The sequence below is a fragment of the Anolis carolinensis genome, chromosome 2, assembly GCF_035594765.1.
Source record: "Anolis carolinensis isolate JA03-04 chromosome 2, rAnoCar3.1.pri, whole genome shotgun sequence".
Lineage (NCBI taxonomy): Eukaryota > Metazoa > Chordata > Lepidosauria > Squamata > Dactyloidae > Anolis > Anolis carolinensis.
The window spans coordinates 25,668,237-25,687,286 of NC_085842.1; the positions used below are offsets into that span (position 1 = coordinate 25,668,237).

At 40.9% G+C, this 19,050-nt stretch overlaps 1 protein-coding gene across 2 annotated transcripts; it reads right to left on the minus strand.

The window, feature by feature from the left end:
• Positions 1-1,143: 1,143 nt before the first annotated feature.
• apom (apolipoprotein M) lies at positions 1,144-18,087 on the minus strand. 2 transcript variants are annotated; one of them, XM_062973671.1, is made up of 7 exons: positions 17,894-18,087; positions 14,293-14,435; positions 12,268-12,341; positions 12,031-12,129; positions 11,568-11,666; positions 8,034-8,074; positions 1,144-2,693 (listed from the first exon to the last, which is right to left on the minus strand). In XM_062973671.1, exons 1-6 carry the CDS (start codon positions 18,002-18,004, stop codon positions 8,049-8,051), a joined length of 552 nt encoding a protein of 183 aa, XP_062829741.1. In that variant the 5' UTR covers positions 18,005-18,087; the 3' UTR covers positions 1,144-2,693; positions 8,034-8,048. The 2 variants fall into 2 exon arrangements, with proteins under 2 accessions (XP_062829741.1, XP_003218033.2); XM_003217985.4 differs by lacking the exon at positions 1,144-2,693 and adding an exon at positions 5,446-5,566 and having other exon boundaries at positions 17,894-18,085.
• Positions 18,088-19,050: the final 963 nt, after the last annotated feature.

Genomic DNA, 19,050 nt, shown 5'->3' on the forward strand with positions numbered 1-19,050 from the left:
TTGTCTGGTATGACTTCTGACTGTGTTAGCTGGTGAAGTCTGAAAGATACAGTATTTTAAAGGTAACTTCTCAAAACTCTAACTAGAGTCAGGGTGCATTTGGAGTCTGGAAATGTATACAAGTAGGTCTCTTCCACTTTAAGCTTAAAGCCTTGGCTGAGGACCAATCCAGCTGACTGTTGACACCAGCCACTCATGTGATGCCTCCATGACATCGCACCATCCTTGGATGATTCCTGTAAAGATCTGGCTTCCAAAGGACAACTGTGTGGCACAAAGGAGGTTTTGTCCTCTGTTTTCCCTCATGGGGCGCATCTGGCAATGCCGCGCAGCCAGAGAACTAATGAATTTGCACATGCACCAGCCAGCCGTTGCGGCTCAGTTTTAATTCTCATAGGGCACATTAGTGTCGGACATCGACCTAGCGCTGTAATGCCGAATAATATAATTTTAATGTCTGGAATGGCACAAGTCAGCCTGGCACATAAACACCAGCATTTTTCTTAATGTAGCAAAAAACTTGTAGAGTTCTCCCGCACGATTTTGAATGTCATCTTACCTAAAGCCCTTTTGCAACACCCCTTTAGAGCAACGCCTTCCTTCCAGATGCTTGAGTGCTCTTGAAATACCTGCAAGGGCATTTTTAAAAGAAGAGAGCCAACCCAGAAAATAGGCTGAGGCAGATTTGGAGAGGCTCCAGACATCATAAAAAAGTTGGACAGGGTTTCTGGTGATTTCTGTGGATGCTGACTTCTTTATTTGGACAGTGGGCATGACTCCGTATCCTCCAGGATGTTTGCCTGCATGCAGTTACCCCCGCCCCCAACCAAAAAGAAGAATCAAGCAAGGAATTAAGCTCTGCAGTGATACTTGAAATAACAGGATTTTCCTGAAAGGCGAAGGAAAAGACTGGCACTTCCTCCCATCTCCAGTTGGGCCGGTTGAAATTAATTTACACATTTAAGCCCTATTAATAATCTACAAGGAATCAAGGATTGCCTCTGCAAAGTTCTGTGTCCTGAGCTTATGTGAATGTGAGTCATTGAAACTTTTTACTTAGGAGAATGAATGGGAGGGAGAGGGTTTTAAGAATGCATTAACCCTTCCTTTCATAGTTTTTCCCCCTGTGTAGTTTCCTTGGTCTTCTTTATTATGGAAAGAAGGCATGGGATATGATGTGGAAGGATATTTTTGTGGAATTAAAAAGCTGAGAGGAATTCAACCAAAGATGGGGAACCTTTTGTACCTGCAAACATTTTGGATTACAACTCCCATAATCCCTTACTGGGGGAGTTGTAGGACAGAACATTTAAGTGGGGCTCAAAATCTCCCCATTGGTGGGTGAATTCTTTCTGATTGCCAGCTCAATCACTCTGAGAACTGCTCCAACCCAATAAGAGAAAAATATGATGCAAGGAACATTGTGATACGTAACATGTAGTTCTATTCTGAGTCATGATTTGTGAACTGGATTTCCATAAGAAAGCCAAAAGTTAGTCTGTCTTTCAAAAAGGTTACATGACTACTTTTGTTGAAAAGTTAATGAGCTTTCACCCTCTCTCTATACGTATTTTCTAAAAGGTTACAAAAACTGCAGACAATATAGAGTGAGGGGTTGAGCTCATGTCCGTAGTATTGGTACTGTCCATAGGTGCTTATGACATTCACACAGAAGCATTAAGGAAGGAGTGGGTGAAACACAACCTCTGGATGTCATTGGACTATAATTCCCATACCACATCCTGTGCTGCTGGGAGTTACAGTCCAACATCTGGAGGGTTGTCCTTTGGCCGCCATTGCACAACGATGTGACTTGTCTTTCCGCAGTGTTGGTTATCTGTGTGTTCTTGATGGTGACCTAACGTCAGGATTTTGAGCTGGCACAAAATCTGCCGATCAGGAAAGTGTAAAGAGGAATAATAAACATGTGAATTGTGCTCAAGGGGTGAAGAACGGGAGCCTCTGTGTTTCCCAAAAGGTACACACCCTAAGAGCCAAACATATACCTCTTTCCTGTTGAGTCTTGCCTCACGCTAGGAGTCTAAATGTTCTCTAGTGCCTTCTCTAGAGAGTCTTGCTGGATGTGGGTTTGGGAATAGATTGGGTGTGTTCCATTTCTGGGGGTGAAACTAGTTATCCCCCGTTTTCATTTACTTGGGAATGCATGAAATGGGAATAGGGTGGGTGCGGGTGGGAGAAGGGCACAAACTAACCTGTGTATCTGTGTCTTGACCACTGTCTAGCCACTAAACGCTATTGTTCTGAATCTGTTTATTTTTCCAACATGTGTTAATATATATATATAAATATAAATATATGATATATTTAAATAAAAAGGAAAAGTTCAAAGAACAGTGATCGAGTGACCGCTTCCTATATTTCTCATAGCATAAAGCTTGGGCCTGCCAGCAGTTTTCGGATTTTAGCAACAAACGTCAAGCTTAGTTTGTGTGGGGCTTTCCGGGATCAAGGTACTTATTCATGCAGTTCGGGTCAAAGCTACATGTTGTTTCAGCAAACACGTCTTCCTAAATCCAGCCAACCACTGGAGGAAAAAGGGGTAGAGAGAAGTTCATAACCTTTCAGGCAACTGCCAGTTCTTGTCTGCAAATAATCCTCCTTCTTATCTTCCCTGTGGAGTTGCTGCTGCTGTACCTCGGTATTTACAGTAAGACTCCCATATGTTCCTGAAACTGCAGATATGACCAAATGTCGGTAAATCCCAGAAATATAGAATCTTAAGAGCTTAGCTTACTGCAGATTCAGTATCTCTTATCTAGGATTGCTAAACCCTGCAAAATCATTCGCTTGGGTGGCCGAAAGAAGGATACCTTTGCTTTCTGATTATTCAGTGTGCACAAAGTTTGTTTCATGCACAAAATTATTTTGAAAATATTGTGCATAAAATTATTTTGGACCCGGTTCTGTTCAACATCTTTCTTGATGACTAAGATTAGTGGTTCCCAACCTTTTTTTTGACCAGGGACCACTTGACTAGGGACCACTTTGACCAGGAACCCCACACTAGCATTAGTACCAAAAACGTTACTTGTCAACTTTAGATTCAGTTTAGTTATTTGGGGTGCTGATTCAGAAAATTGCATTGGATAGACCACATCAGCTCTAGTTTCTGATGCAGAACATATGCCATCTGGTAGTCACATCTGCCTACACACAGAAAATCATATTTAATAATATAGAGCTGATGTGGTCTTTCAATTTTTCTGAATCAGCACCCCCAAATAAACCCAGGAACAGGCCCTGGCACCAATTTTCCCCGCATGTCTTGCTGACCTTATTTTAAGTCTCGTGGCCCACCAGTGGACCATGGCCCACAGGTTGGGAATCACTGACTTAGATGAAGGGCAAGATGACACCAAATTGGGAGGGATAGCTAATGCTCCAGAAGACAGGAGCAGAATTCAAAGTGATATTAACAGATTAGAAAGATGGGCCAAAACTAACAAAATGAAGTTCAACAGAGACAAATACAAGATACTCCGCTTAGGCAGAAAAAAGGAAATGCAAAGATACAGAATGGAGGCGGCCTGGCTCGACAGCAGTATGTGTGAAAAAGACCTTGGAGTCCTTGTGGGGAACAAGTTAAACATGAGCCAACAATGTGATGCGGCAGCTAAAAAAGCCAATGGGATTTTGGCCTGCATAAATAGGAGTCTAGTGTCTAGATCCAGGAAAGCAATGCTACCCCTCTATTCTGCCATGGTTAGGCCACACCTGGAATCACACTGTGTCCAATTCTGGGCACCGTAATTGAAGGGAGATGTTGACAAGCTGGAAAGTGTCCAAAGGAGGGCGACTAAAATGATCAAGGATCTGGAGAACAAGCCCAATGAGGAGCGGCTTAAAGAGCTGGGCATGTTATCCTGCAGTAGAGAAGGCTAAGAGAAAAAGATGAGGGCCATGTATAAATATGTGAGGGGAAGTCATAGGGAGGAGGGGGCAAGCTTGTTTTCTGTTGTCCTGGAGACTAGGACGCAGAACAATGGCTTCAAACGATAGGAAAAGAGATTTCACCTGAACATTAGGAAAAAGCTTCCTAACTGTGAGAGCTGTTCAGCAGTGGAACTCTCTGCCCCGGAGTGCAACTCCCATCATCCAAAAACACTGGCTGTGCTTGAAGGGTGATGGCAGTTTTACTCCGATGGGTAAGCTGTTTCCTGACCATGTCACTTTCTCATGCTTATTTTTAGCCACAATCCTATTCCCTTTTCTGCATTAATATGTTGCATTTTTAAATGGATTGAAACACATCTTTGAATGTATATTTTGCTATGTATCAGTCTGCAAGAACTACATAGAAACTGTGGAGAAGTTTGGGTGGCTAGGTTTGCTGTGATCCAACTAATAGTCTTAGGGTGCATCTACACTGTAGAATGAATGCAGTTTGATACCACTTAATTGCTATGGCTCAGTGCTATGGAATCTTGGGATTTGTAGTTTGGTGAGCAGAGAAGGCAAAAGATGTTGCAAAAATACAACTCACAGAATCATATAGTGTTGAGGCATGGCATTTTGCAAAGCCTTTAGCCTTCTCTTCCAAAGTGTTTAATGTTTGTATTAGGTGTTTTAATTCTATGTCTTAATGCCTAAATGTTGCTTATGTCTTGTGTTCTAATGGACTTAATGATTTTACTCATAGTTATGTGTTTATTGTTTAGATATTACGATTTGGTTTTTACATGTATGTTTGGCATTGAGGAGCCCCTGGTGGCGCAGTGGATTAAACCTCTGAGCTGCTGAACTTGCTGATTGAAAGGTCGGTGGTTTGAATCTGAGAAGGGTGAGCTCCAGCTGTTAGCCCCAGCTTTTGTTAACCTAGCAGTTCAAAAACATGCAAATGTGAGTAGATCAATAAGTACTGCTCTGGCGGGAAGGTAGCGGTGCTCCATACAGTCATGCCGGCCACATGACCTTGGATGTGTCTATGGACAACGCCAGCTCTTTGACTTAGAAATAGAGATGAGCACTAACCCGCAGAGTCGGACACGACTGGACTTAACGTCAGGGGAAAACCTTTATCTTGGCATTGAATTTTGCCATTGTTATATTGTAAACTGCTTTGAGTTCCCCCAGGAGTGAGAAAAGCAGTATATAAATACAGTAAACAAATAAATAATAAATACTGGTGTCTTCCAAAACTCCAAAGAATCCAATAGATTTTGAGCCATGGCAGTTCAAGTGGTGTTAAACTGCATTTATTCTACACTGCAGACATAGCTTTCCAGAGGCCAGATCAGGTCATTTAACACTGCATTGTGTAAAGATCCTTTTTATTATTATTATTCCAAGAAACTTTATGATCCAACCAGCGATTGCTCTAATCTTGTGATTCTCAGCCACCAACATCCTCCACCAATGTCACTAATCTTGGCCTCTGATGTCATTCATTGGCCTATCTTTTCCAGTTTGGGAGAGAGACAGAGCTAGACACAATGCAAGGAATTTTATTTAACTTGACAAGACGTGTGAAGAAATCAGTTCTCTGAGAAAGCGAGGCAACTCAACTTCCCATGGATGATTAATTCCTGCCACAACGGAGCTGGAGCTGATGAGAGAACAAGAAAGACATGAAAGAGGAAATGAATGTGGGGAAAGAATATGAGACTTCGTATTTCATAGGATGTAACACTAGTGGAAAAATAGGATCTGGTCAGGAGATTTTGGAAGACAGAGATTTCCTTTCTCAGTGAGATCAAGAACACACTGCAGTTTTGTGTTGTGTTTTTTCCTTCTTGTAATTGTCGGTAACTTTCCTTTGCTTTTGCAAACCAAACAATGGTGCAGTGTTTCTTCTGCATTTATTGAAAGGTTAACCATGGTTGGTTTTGGACAAGAGTTTCCAAACTTGGGAAGACGCTGGCTTAAAGCCTAAATAACCTAAAGGCACCAGATCCTGGTTGATTTTGGAAGCCAAATAAGGTTAGTACATGGATGGGAGGCCAACGGTGAATTTCAGATGAAAGAGCTGGCACCCCCCCCCCACTTTTGATTACTTCTTGCTGAAAACCATAAGAAATTACCGTGTATGTAATTTCATACACACACATACACACACCGAATTTGGGCCCGGGCTGTGGTGCAGGTGGGAGAGCAAGCCAGCTGCAATTAACTGCAATGAATCACTCTGACCAGGAGGTCATGAGTTCTTGGCCGCTCGGAGCCTATGTTTGTTTGTCTTTGTTCTATGTTAAAAGGCATTGAATGTTTGCCTATATGTGTAATGTGATCCGCCCTGTGTCCCCTTCGGGGTGAGAAGGGCGGAATATAAATGCTGTAAATAAATAAATAAATAAATTTAAGCCAAGGCACCTAATTTTACCTCATAAAACTGGGAAAACATTGACTCAGGTATAAGCCGAGAGCGGTAAATCTCAGAAATAAATATAGATAATAATAAAATTACATTTTTGGATATTAACATAAAACTGTAAATTAAGATAACACTGTCCAACTCTGATTAAATCATTATTCTCAACTTCTTCAATGTAAATGTGCTCATGTATCCTTTTAATAATAATAATAATAATAATAATAATAATAATAATAATAATAATAGAGTAAAATAATAAATGTAATAATAATAAATACAGTAAAATAATAAATGTAATAATGGAGTAAATTAATAAATGTAATAACAATAATAGAGTAAAATAATAAATGCAATAATATCAGAATGAAATAATATATGTATTAATAATAATAAAAATAGATTAAAATAAATGTAATAGTAGCAATAAGAATAATAGTAAAATGATAAATGTAATAATAATAATAATAATAATAATAATAATAATAATAATAATAATAATTAGAGTAAAATAATAAATGTAATAATGCCAGTAATAATAGAGGAAAATAATAAATGTATGGAGCGCCGTTACCTTCCTGCCGGAGCGGTACCTATTGATCTACTCACATTGGCATGTTTTCGAACTGCTAGGTTGACAGGCCACTCCCGCCGCTCCCGGGGCTTGAACCTGGGAACTTTCGGTCTCCAGCTCAGTGCTTTAACGCACTTCGCCACTGGGGCTCCATAATGATAGTTAAATAATGATGATGATAGATTTTCTAACACAACTCTATATATGAGATATTTTCTCCAGAAATCTCCTTAAAGGCAGCATGACTGGAAAAAACTGGCCATGGAATCACATTGGAGGACCAAAGGATTGCTATAAAGAATGTTTTAGATCTCATCCATAATAATCAAATCTACAAAAGTCAAAACTTCAAATATGGAGGGATGACTGCATGTATATTATTATTCACAAACACTCATGCTGAAATGAAAGTCAGTTAATCTTAAAGACGCGGCTACACTCTTTTTTTTCCTCCCTCTCCCTTCTATCTTTTTTATGCTGCGGATATACGGCAATGTGTTCTACACAGTCCTTGCAACATCCACCAGTTTGACAAAGGATGTCTTTATCACAGATTGTAAAATTTTACTTTTTGGACTGCAACTCTCAGTCCAATTTCAATGGCTATCCCATCTGAGGGAGATAATAGGGGTTTTGTGCATAATTTCCACCACCACAAGGACTTCCTTTACTTCTGTGAAGCCTTGAGCTACACTGCGGGATTTGAATCTCTGCTTCAACTTCAGTTCCTCTGGCATACTTGCTAGGCCTGTTGAACCTCATTGTTGCCCCGGCTTGAACTGAGAGCATGATCACAAAAAACACACCCAAGATTTGTCCAAAGTGTGCCTTCAAAGTGATGCCCTTACTCTGTTGCCGCTTTCCTTTCCTTTCCTTTCCTTTCCTTTCCTTTCCTTTCCTTTCCTTTCCTTTCCTTTCCTTTCCTTTCCTTTCCTTTCCTTTCCAATAATGTCTCATGAAACTGCCACTCTCAGGCTTCCATACCATTGAGTCATGGTAGTTAAAAGTGGTGTTAAACTGCATTCATTCTACATTGTGGATGCACCAGTTGCTCCAGGCAACAAACACTGAGGTGGAGTTTGTTTGCAACCAAGTATGAATAAAGAGGGAGTAAAGAATAATTTTTCTTACCTATAGGCTTGATGGTCAAACATCTTGGAATTCACAAGAATCTGAAAAAGATAGGACAAATGCATACAAATATTTTAATTTATTTGTGGGGTTTTTTTTTACATAAGATATGTGACATTGGCCTTGAGAATTTAGAAGTGAGCTTGAACTTGCAACTCAGCTGGTAAAGGAGGAGACAAAATGAGCTGCAATACTGTGATGCAACATTGCTATTCACATTTTTACAGTCCTCAAAATATTCTAACCAGAGAATGGATAAATTCCTTGTGGGGGACTACAACTCCCATTATCCCCCTGCCAGCATGAAGTTTGACACCACTTCAAGTTCTACAGCTTACTGTTTTAGATTCATGCAAGTGTTAAAGGTCATAGATATAAGTAAATAGAAGCTTTAGCACAGTTTTTGAACCAAGATATACCCTGCAGTATAATAAAGTGTCACTCAGGCTTGTGTAGCATGTAAAGATAACTGAAGTATCTTTACTTCAGTTCAAAAGATCAAACAGGGCAAACATATATACAGTAGTCTCTCTGAATTCACACAGGGAACAGAGGGAATAAACAGTCATTTTGTAAGACTTTAAATGTGCCTCATTTGCTTTATAAATAATCGGGCTTCGGAGAGTTGGCAGCCATTTCCTTCCTGGCTATTTCCAGTTAGCACTCTTCACTCTCCGAGGTGAAAGTGGCAGTTAAAACCATTTGTCTCAGCAGTAAGCTAGAGACAGTAGCCAATCGGAATTCTGGCTCCTGGCTGGTTCAGCCAATCAGCTGTCAACACATACATTCCTAGTCAACCCATTATATTATGGTGCCTTTTTAAAAATTCACACAGGGAGTTGCAGTTTTACCAGGTCTTTAACCTTCGGTGCCAAAGAGTGCCTCATCAAACTATAGCTTCTAGGATCCCACAGCATTGAACCACGGTAGTTAGTTACAGTGGTGTCGAACTGCAGCTTGGATTCCCCATTCTTGTTTGGTCTCCAACGCTGGTAGCCAACCATATAGCCCTGAGATTTCACACAGTGAGTAGAGAGGTCTCTTGTGGAAGTTCCCTAGCAAGACAAGAGACCTTTCCTCTAGCTTTCTCTCGCAATAACAGTGACTCTGTTGCCAGACTGGCACTTGTAGTTCACATGAATCCTTCAAAAGAATAACTAGAAGTTCACATCCTATATTTAGCCCACCTCAGATGAGTGTTTGCAGAACAACAGTGAAGGTAACTAAGGAGAAAGAGCGCTGATTTACACAATATTTAGATACATGCCTAGAAAAAAGATATTCCTGCATCAGGACTGCGGAGCAGAGGGTTACATTATTGTGTTGAAGAGCAATGTTTTGCAACTGTATGAAAGGACTCTGCATGCAGTCAAATATAATATAACAACTTTATTGTTGTATATTGTACAATGAAATTAAATGCTTTCCCCAGCACACATCAGGAAAACAACATACCCAAACCTCTAGTCTAACCACCACCACACAGCCCTCAACGCCACATCAATCAAAAACCATGGAGCTCAATATAGTTACAGCTCTAGGATAAAAGCTATCTCTTCTCAGTCTGTTTCTCCTTGTATTTGCCACCCTGTACCATCTGCCAGATGCAGAATCAAATGCTCAACTGCATCCATGTACAATGTGCATTCACAGACAGCAGCTCCAAACTGGATATGGACCTTCTGCTTTGGACAAAAATGTCAAGTTGCTTCTATAGGGTAAGTTTCAAGTCTCCAAGACATCAGCTGGAATTGTGGTCCTTCAAGTCCCTCAAACTCTAGTCAAGCGTGCTTTTGACAAAAGTGTTAGTGTTTGACAGGCAAATATAGTCATTCTTCCTATTTCGTAGAGTTAGAGATGCAGTACGGCAAAAGTGAAAAAAACTGAATATATTGGGAGGGGGAAATGGGGTGATCTCACTACGATCTCTGAGGAGAGGGCTACTGATGATGGTCCAAGGGAGAGAGGAGGAGTTGATCTACCTGAATTTTCTGCATTGAGTGTGACTTGATAGCCCATGTGCCACTTCACTTGCCCTTGAATCCCAGCTCCTTTTCCTCCTCCCATGTACAGCAAATGTCTGTTTCATCCAAGCAAAACAAGGGACTTACTGGGGGAAACAGAGACATGCAGCAAATGGGAAGAGAAGGAGGAACAAGTCGTACACATCCCCAAAATGTCACGTACCCTAGGGATCCAGCTCCATGTGTTTGTTTCCATTGGTACAACCCTTCCTTTGCTGAGGCAAAACATATATTTGTGGCATGCAGGAAGAGAAAAAAAATGGATCCCCATGGGGTAAATGAAATAGCACATGGAGCCATCTCCTCCTCTTGTTGCATGTTGTTTTGCTTGGTTGAAGGAAGGGAGGTACTGGGTGAAACAGAAACACATAACACATCACGCCTCCCAAACACCACCTCTACTCATCTCCTGAGGATGAGGCTTCCATGTAAATATACAAGCCCTCAAATAACCAAAGCAGCAAAAGTGGTGGGATGCTAGTTTTACAAGCTGCTTTGAGACAGAGCTAGAGTTGTCCATAGATGGAAAGCCAAGATCTCAAAATCCATCTGTCTCAGGTTTTCTCATTGTCCAGAGTCCGGACACATTCCATGGTTTCTCTAGGACAAGACAGACGGTGATGCTCTTCAAATTGGCATATGTTATGGGATGTGCTGGTACATGAAGCAATTTATAGTTTCAAATCAGGACCTCCCTGAACCACTGCAAGCAGGATAGCAAGTGTCCCAGAAGCAAGCAAAAATACAGCAGAGTCGTTTCACAGCAAAAAACATGCTTCAGCTTGCCTATCAGCAGAGTCCAACTGCCAGCATCTGACCTTATCTACACACTGTTTAATAAACTCACAGATTCAGGTTTTCATCCAAAATATCTGAAGGCTTTAATCTCCACTGTTGCAACTCCTTTGCAATAACCCTCACATGGTTATGACTCAGTCATTACTACATCCCCTTAGGTATTAGATCATGGCATTCACAGTCATTACGTGCTATCAAACAACCACATATTCATCATACAATATTTTATTCTATGATTAGACATGTTTTGCCATTTCTATCTTAACAGCATATTTAGCCCAAACCTTTTGCCTTTTGCATGCTGCCGAAACCGTGAACTGTTCTTCTCTGCTAGGAGTAGTGCAACTACTATGGTGGCTTCTGTGCCAATGAGGTAATTCATCCTCTCTATTTTAATCTGAGTTTTAAAGGTGCTATCCATGGTTTTGATTCTCCCCAAAGAGCTTTAGTACCTTGGAGAGCTACCTTAAAAGTTTGGAGTAAACTCTGGCATAGATTCCCCTTCACACTCAGCCACCAGCTGTGGGAAATTTCACAAAATCGAAATCAAGACATTTTATAGAGTCCTAGATTTAGAAGAGGTCTCATGGGCTATCAAGTCCAACTCAATGCAGGAAATCCATCTGGAACATCCCCAGCAGGTAAACTGCCTAGCCTCTATTTGAGAAAGAGAAAGAGACACCATCATTTCTACTAATTTACTAATACTTACCTTGGGTCCTTGGGATAAGAAGGAATTCCTCCATGCCAAGGCAGGATGCCTTGTCCTTGAAATCCTCAATACATTCTTCAGCAGGATGAAGGACCCGAGCTGGAGAGAAAGGGGAGGCCCAACTCAAACCAAATAGAGGAAGTTACTTTATATCAAGCTAGGCCACTATTCCATTTAGCTCAATATTGTCAAATCTGACTGACAATGAAAGCTTGTCGGGTTTTCAGATCTTCCTAATCCTGGTAGTATCACATCCATGTACAAATCAGCCTAGTTTGTGAAATCAGACAAATGGTTGGATATGTTGGTATGTATCACCAAATCCAAGAAGTCTGCTGGGAATAGTTGGGTCTCAACACCACTATCCAAATCCAAAGTTTAGAAATTTTATTTCCGGGATGATGATTCTCAAATATCACTTTCAGCTTTCAACTGCATTCAGGACTCTGGGCAAAGTACTCACAGTACAAAAGGATTCTATGATAGTCTTGGTCCGTTTCCTGGACAATGATGGAGTCCTGACACTTGGCGGAGAACAGTTCTGTCTTCATGTGGGGCCGACCTGCAGGAGTGGAACCAGAGACAAAAAAGGAGCAATTAATGAGGCTGTGTTTGCCCACCAGGTCTGATAGATGATGTGATGGGCAGCTCTACCAGACTGTCCATCACCAACGGGTTCAAAAGAGAGGTAGGGTCTCACCTTCTGTTGCCAGATCAGCACTCCCTTCCTTAAGCAAGTAAACCCATGATTTGGGAACACACTGGCCTGTCTTCCTGGGAAAGAAAGAGACAGAGAACAAAGTTATGTGTGGATGAATAATACGTGGGAAAATAACTGGTGAAACCAATATATATAGAGCTGCAGGAGAATGGATACAACTGCCTTACTATTGAATACATCAATGTTTTGCACTATTTCTCGCATCCTCATCAGACTGGAGGGCTAAGGTAGCCTCTAGTTATGTTGGATTGTAAGACCCATCATTACCAGACAGCCACATAAGGGAGGCCCAGGATATAGCAAATAAGGTACAGGGTTAAAGTTCCCTGGACTCAACCTAGAATGTATAATCCCTAACATGGAAACAATCTTGGGGAATTCAGTGCATTGCCCAAAGAGTAAATTAGATCACATTCTTCAGGCATTTTGTATTTTTGGCTGCCATTCCTAGGGAAGTTGAAATCTAAAATCTATTCCTATCAGTTTGAGCTCCATAAAAGGACTAAGATAACATCAAAGACTTTCCCCAAAGGCACTTTCCCTGACCCTGTTGACCCTTTTTTATTCTGTTTTTGATTGCATACCAAGAGCAAATTTTACAGGGTGTAGGCACATTTCTCAGATATACATCTACATTTTACAACACATATATGCCTTTAGCTAACTAACTACTTAACTAACATATAGCATATACTAACCAACACATATACTAACTAACATATTACACAGTAGTCTCTCATTATCTGGAACTCATGGGGATTGTTAGATGTTAAATAAATGTACGGTAGGTTTTGGTTGCTACTGAGTTATTATTAAAAACATGTATAATGCCATATCATAAATTCTGTATTGGCTTGATATTAAGACTGAAATACTGTAATTAAAACCAAACCAAGACCAACCTAGCTTGCTTGAGTTCCAGTTAACTGAAAATCTACTTTATGTAAACTAACCATAAAAGGGAGCCCTCAGTGACGCAGCGGGTTGAACTGCTGAGCTGCTGAACTTCCTGACTGAAAGGTCGGAGGTTCAAATCTAGGAGTGGGGTGAGCTCCCGCTGTTAGCCCCAGCTTCTGTCAACCTAGCAGTTTGAAAACATTCAAATGTAAGTAGATCAGTAGGTACTGCTCCGGCGGGAAGGTAACGGTGCTCTATGCAGTCATGCCAGCCACATGACCTTGGAGGTGTCTACGGAAAATGCTGGCTCTTCGGCTTAGAAATGGAGATGAGCACCAACCCACAGAGTCAGACACAACTGGACGATGTCAGGGGGAAACATTTATCTTAACCATAAAAGGTAAAGATTTTCTCTTGACATTAAGTCCAGTCATATCCGACTCTGGAGATTAATGCTCATCTCCAATTCTAAGCCGAAGAGCTAGCGTTGTCCATAAACACCTCCAAAGTCATGTGGATGGCATGACTGCATGGAGCTCCATTACCTTCCTGCTGGAGCGGTACCTGTTGATCTACTCACATTTGCATGTTTTCAAACTGCTAGGCTGGCAGAAGCTGGGGCTAACAGTGGGAGCTTACTCCACTCCCCAGATTTGAACCGCCGACCGTTCAGTCATCAAGTTCAGCATATCCTACATATCTTAAACTAAAACATTTCAAAAAGTAATTATTGCATATATATTGGTGGTAAAATGGGAGGGGAAGAACAAACTGTAAGATATCATAGTGATCAAAATGTAAGAAAATGAAAAACTGGTTATATGCAAATAGTCATTTTATATTTAGGATGATTCTTCCAGTAGTTTAAAGGAAGGGGGGCTATATGGCGAAGCAGAATTTGACCAAAGGGCTGTCCTTGGGGACCCAGGGGATTCCTAGATAGGAGTTTGCTCAAGTTAAAACAATTCAGCCTTTTTTATTTGCTGTTTTCCCACTTTTGAAGGGACACCTGCAGCCCTTGCTTATCTTTGAGTAGCTGGAGGGCTATGAAAAGACAACCTGCCTTTTGAAGTAGCAGACAGGTGGTTTGGAGGAAAGGGCACTTACAACCGGATGGCCGCCCGCAGTTGCAGCTGCTCTGCATTGTTGCTCTGCGTCATGCTAAACAAAGTGCTGTCCAGGCTGGTAAATGTCCTCAATGAGGAAGGGGACGCTGAAGCGGCGGCTACAAAAAGCCATCTGCCAAGGTACTGCAAAGGAAAGGCATTTGAGTTACTCTTGGGACCAGTTTACATGTTGCATACCAAAGTCAAAACTGCAAAGGTGGAGGAAATTGTACCAAGACTGCATATAAAACGTAAACTATTGATTTCCCGAAGAGGACTATATAGTACTACAACTCTCAGCTGGACTGTAGCACAGCTGGTAAATCACCAGCAGTGATAAGATCTGCCAACCGAAAGGTGGCCAGTTCAAAGCCCCATCGGGAGTGAGCACCCAATTATCAAGCCCTGCTCACTGTTTATCTAAGCAGTTTGAAAACAGCTGAGCTGGAAGTAGAGAAATTAGGTACCGCCAATTTAGCGGGAGAGGTATTTTATGACACTATAAAATGCCGGTGATCGAAAGAAAGGAGGAAGTCCTGATGGCTCTTCATCATAGAAAATGGAGCAACAGCACCCCCTGTGGCTGAATTCAAATACAACCTTCCAAGCACAACCTCCAAGGCACCGAAGCTGGACTTCAAACACAACATACCTCCTTCCTGTCTGTTCTGTTCTGGCATTGAATGTTTGTCATGTATGTGTACTGTGACCCGCCCTGAGTCTCCTTGGGGAAATTGGGCGGAATATAAATCAGAGTTATTATTATTATTATTATTATTATTACTGACACAAAGAAAAAATATGATACAGCAAACAAGATATATATGTTGGATTTCGTATTACAAAATAACAAGTCAAACACTTCCCAAGTGTTTAGGACTGTGTGATGTATTTTTGGATGATGCGCGCAGATCCCAGTAAAGTGGCCCTTTGCAGTTGACAGATCATAATTTTGTCAATGTGTATTGTTTCCAAATACCGGCTGAGATCTTTTGGCATGGCACCCAGTGTACCAATTACCACTGGGACTACAGGTACTGGTTTATGCCAGAGCCTTTGCAGTTCGATTTTGAGGTCTTGATAATGGTTGATTTTTTTCTTGTTGTCAACAACAAGAAAAAAAATCAACCATTATCAAGACCTCAAAATCGAACTGCAAAGGCTCTGGCATAAACAACAATCTGACTGTTACCTGGTATGGCGACATCAATAATCCAAATCTTTTTCTTTTCCACAACCGTGAGGTCTGGTGTATTGTGTTCCAGAAATAATAATAATAATAATAATAATCATAATCATAATCATCATCATCAGGGGACCAATACTCATGGTTTCTTTTATCTTTATATACAAAATTAACTAACACAGCTTTCTCTGCAACATACAACCTATAAACATTCTAAGCAAACACCTACTAAACTACCATAATCTATCAGCTTCCCACTTGTTGCCTGTTGATTTTAACTTCTTATTTGTTAGTTCCTTTAAGTATCTCTTTATTTAAACTTTTCTACTTTTAATAACATTCTTCTGTATCAGAAAACCAATAATTGAAAACTATCTCCCACTTTGCTGTATAAAAGTAATAAGTATGTCCCAGTGAACTAAACCACCTAAACTGGGCTCTAAAGGCCAATGGATATTCCATCACGGACATCAGAAAAGCTGCACGGCCAAGAACAAGCCACGAGAGAAAAGACAAAGATCCACCCAGAGGCAAAGTGTTCTTACCATATATCAAGGGAACCACTGACCGCTTAGGCAAGCTGATGAAGAAACACAACCTACAAACTATCTACAGACCCACAAAGAAAATCCAACCAATGCTACGGTCAGTGAAAGACAAGAGGGATCCTCTCTCCTCTGCAGGAGTCTACCGTATACCATGCAGCTGTGGACAAGTCTACATAGGGACCACCAAATGCAGCATTGCCCAAACACGAGTCAAAGAACATGAAAGGCACTGCAGACTAACTCAACCAGAGAAGTCAGCCATAGCAGAACACTTGATGAACCAGCCTGGACACAGTATATTATTTGAGAACACAGAAATGCTGCACCACTCCAACAACCACCATATCAGACGACACAGAGAAGCCATTGAAATCCACAAGCATGTGGACAACTTCAACAGAAAGGAGGAAACCATGAAAATGAACAAAATCTGGCTACCAGTATTAAAAAAAAACTCTAAAATCAGGACAGTAAATAAAGAGCAACACTCTGAAAATAGGAAAATTCCAGACGGGAAACAATCAGGGACAGCAAACACCTCCCAGCAAAGGATCCCCCCAGGCAGCAACCAATCAGGCTTTGAAGGTGCAAGACCATTCAATGCTAATCTAGCTGGCTAACTGCAACATTCACACGTGCCTCAAACAGACAAGAGTTCTTTCTCTCACAGTGGACATTCCACACATATATAAACCCCACTTTGCTTAGTTTCCAACAGACCTCACAACCTCTGAGGATGCCTCTGAGGATATGGGCAAAACATCAGGAGAGAATGCTTCTGGTATAAGGCCATACAACCCGGAAACTCACAGTAACTCCGTATGTCCTAGTCTTTATTTAATTTAGTCAAGGATTTATCCTTGATCAACACTCAGTCTGTCCATCTTGACTTATTCATATATCTTCATCAGCCAATCTTCTTGCATCAACATATCTGGTTCTTTCCATCTCTGAGCAGAGATGACTATCGCGGCAGTAATCATATATAATAGTTTCTTTTCTAGCCGATTGTCTAGCATCCCCAACAAATACAGTTCTGGTTTCATTGTGATTTTAACTTTTACATTGTCTTCATGTATCATGTGTATCTGGTTGAAATACTTCTCGGCCTTTTTACAACACCACCACATGTAAAGAATGTTCTAACATTTTTCTGACATTTTCAATAATTATTTGATCTACTTTTATACATATTAGAAAGCCTCTCTGATGTCAGATACAATCTATATATAACATTATGTAACACGATTTTTGTTCCTGGGTTATAAATGTCATTTCCTAATTGGTTCTATCATAAAAACAGAAAACATGGAGATCCTGCAGCAGATTTTGCTATAGTTTTTCAAAGAATATCTCATCGAGTCTCAACCAATTCAATGTCGTTTGTGGCAGCCACAAAAATAAAGTTTCTGGAGTATAACAACTACTTTCAAAGTAAGTACCACATGATTAAACAGGAAATAACACTTTCAAACCCGGAACAGAAAACTGTTCACATTTTGTTACATAGTGTAATTTTATAAAATCATTATAAAACTCATTCCTCCAGTTTTATTTGCGTACCTATATTTTGTGTCCATTAGACCATACAGTTCTTCACCTGTTCTTCTATATTTAACAACAGTTTATAGATCTTTGCAACCAAATGGTCATCCCCAAATGTATGGATGTTGTTCCTGTTCTCTATTATTAATTATTTTGTGTATCCAAGTGGAATCTGGGAACAACTGCAGATGCAGAGGTTGTACAGTAGTGTGCAATAGGATATGTCATAATAAACAATCTATTGGGCTGTTTGTTATTGGGAGAAGCAATTTGATTTCCGTAGCAGCCACCCACGTACCCACCTCCCACACTTCTTTTGTTACCTGGTCTCGGTTTAGTTCACTCGCTTGCAACTTCACGGGGTCTTCACACAGGGAGAAAGCATCCACAAAGACCCCATACAGGTAGAGGATATAGTACCATGGTCCTGACATTGCGGGAGTTACCGCTGGAGTTGGCTCTGTGCACCAGTCTCTTCTACCAACATCCAGTGAGGTTCACCTTTGTCCCACGCTTGCAAAATGTTCAGTCCTCTGGGGTCGAGAGTCCATTCTGTGGGTGAAACTGAAATCCCGAAAGACCCTAGCAAGCAAAACCAGGGGCCAGAGAGCAAATAAAGGGGCGAGCGAGTCCAGCAGTGTTTGAGATGATGGAGAGTATGCACTTATTGGTACAAAAGGTCACAGAGAGGGTAAGAAAGGGATTGTTTTTTCCCTTTAGGATATAAAATGCATGAAGTTCGATGCCACTTTAACCACATTGAGCCATGGTGATGAGGAACCGAAAAATATGGATTTTTAGACATATATTGTATGCACATTAGAAGCAGTGAAATGTAGAAAAATCAGACTCTCTCCGTGTTAGATTTTAGGGATGCACAAGCTGACAGGACAGGGGGGAGAAGGGGGCCCAGTTATCTATACATTCCAGTGTGAATTGGTTCCTAGCACAGCTTAATGGAAGGAGAGCTGACTTCTCTCCCTCCTTTTTGACAAGGGGCCATCTACTATAGCTGAGCCGTGGTGTCTGTGACTTGCTATACGCTTTTAAGAGTACTTAAGATAGGAAAATGCTGATCGTGCATATTTATGCCCATGTATGTAAGCATGTGAAGTGACGTACTAATGACGAGATGTATGTAAAAGCATGTTCTTTGTCTGAAAATATATAAAAGGCAAGTCCACGCCTTGATCGTCTCTCTGGTTTGCTTACTGGAAGAGATTCCACTTCCAGAGACTCAGCTGAATATAATAAACCGGACTTTTTGGCCTCTCAGAAGGATCTCTCTTGCGTTATCTCTCCCGTCATCTACAACAATGGCCCAATGCTATAGAATCCTGGGAGTTGTAGTTTGGGAAGGCAATAGCACCCTTGGGCAGATATCTTACAAAACTACAACTGCCATGATCCCATAGCAGGATTCAATTCCTTGTTTGGCTATGGAAACATACTTAATGGCTTGGGGAGAGTCACACATTCT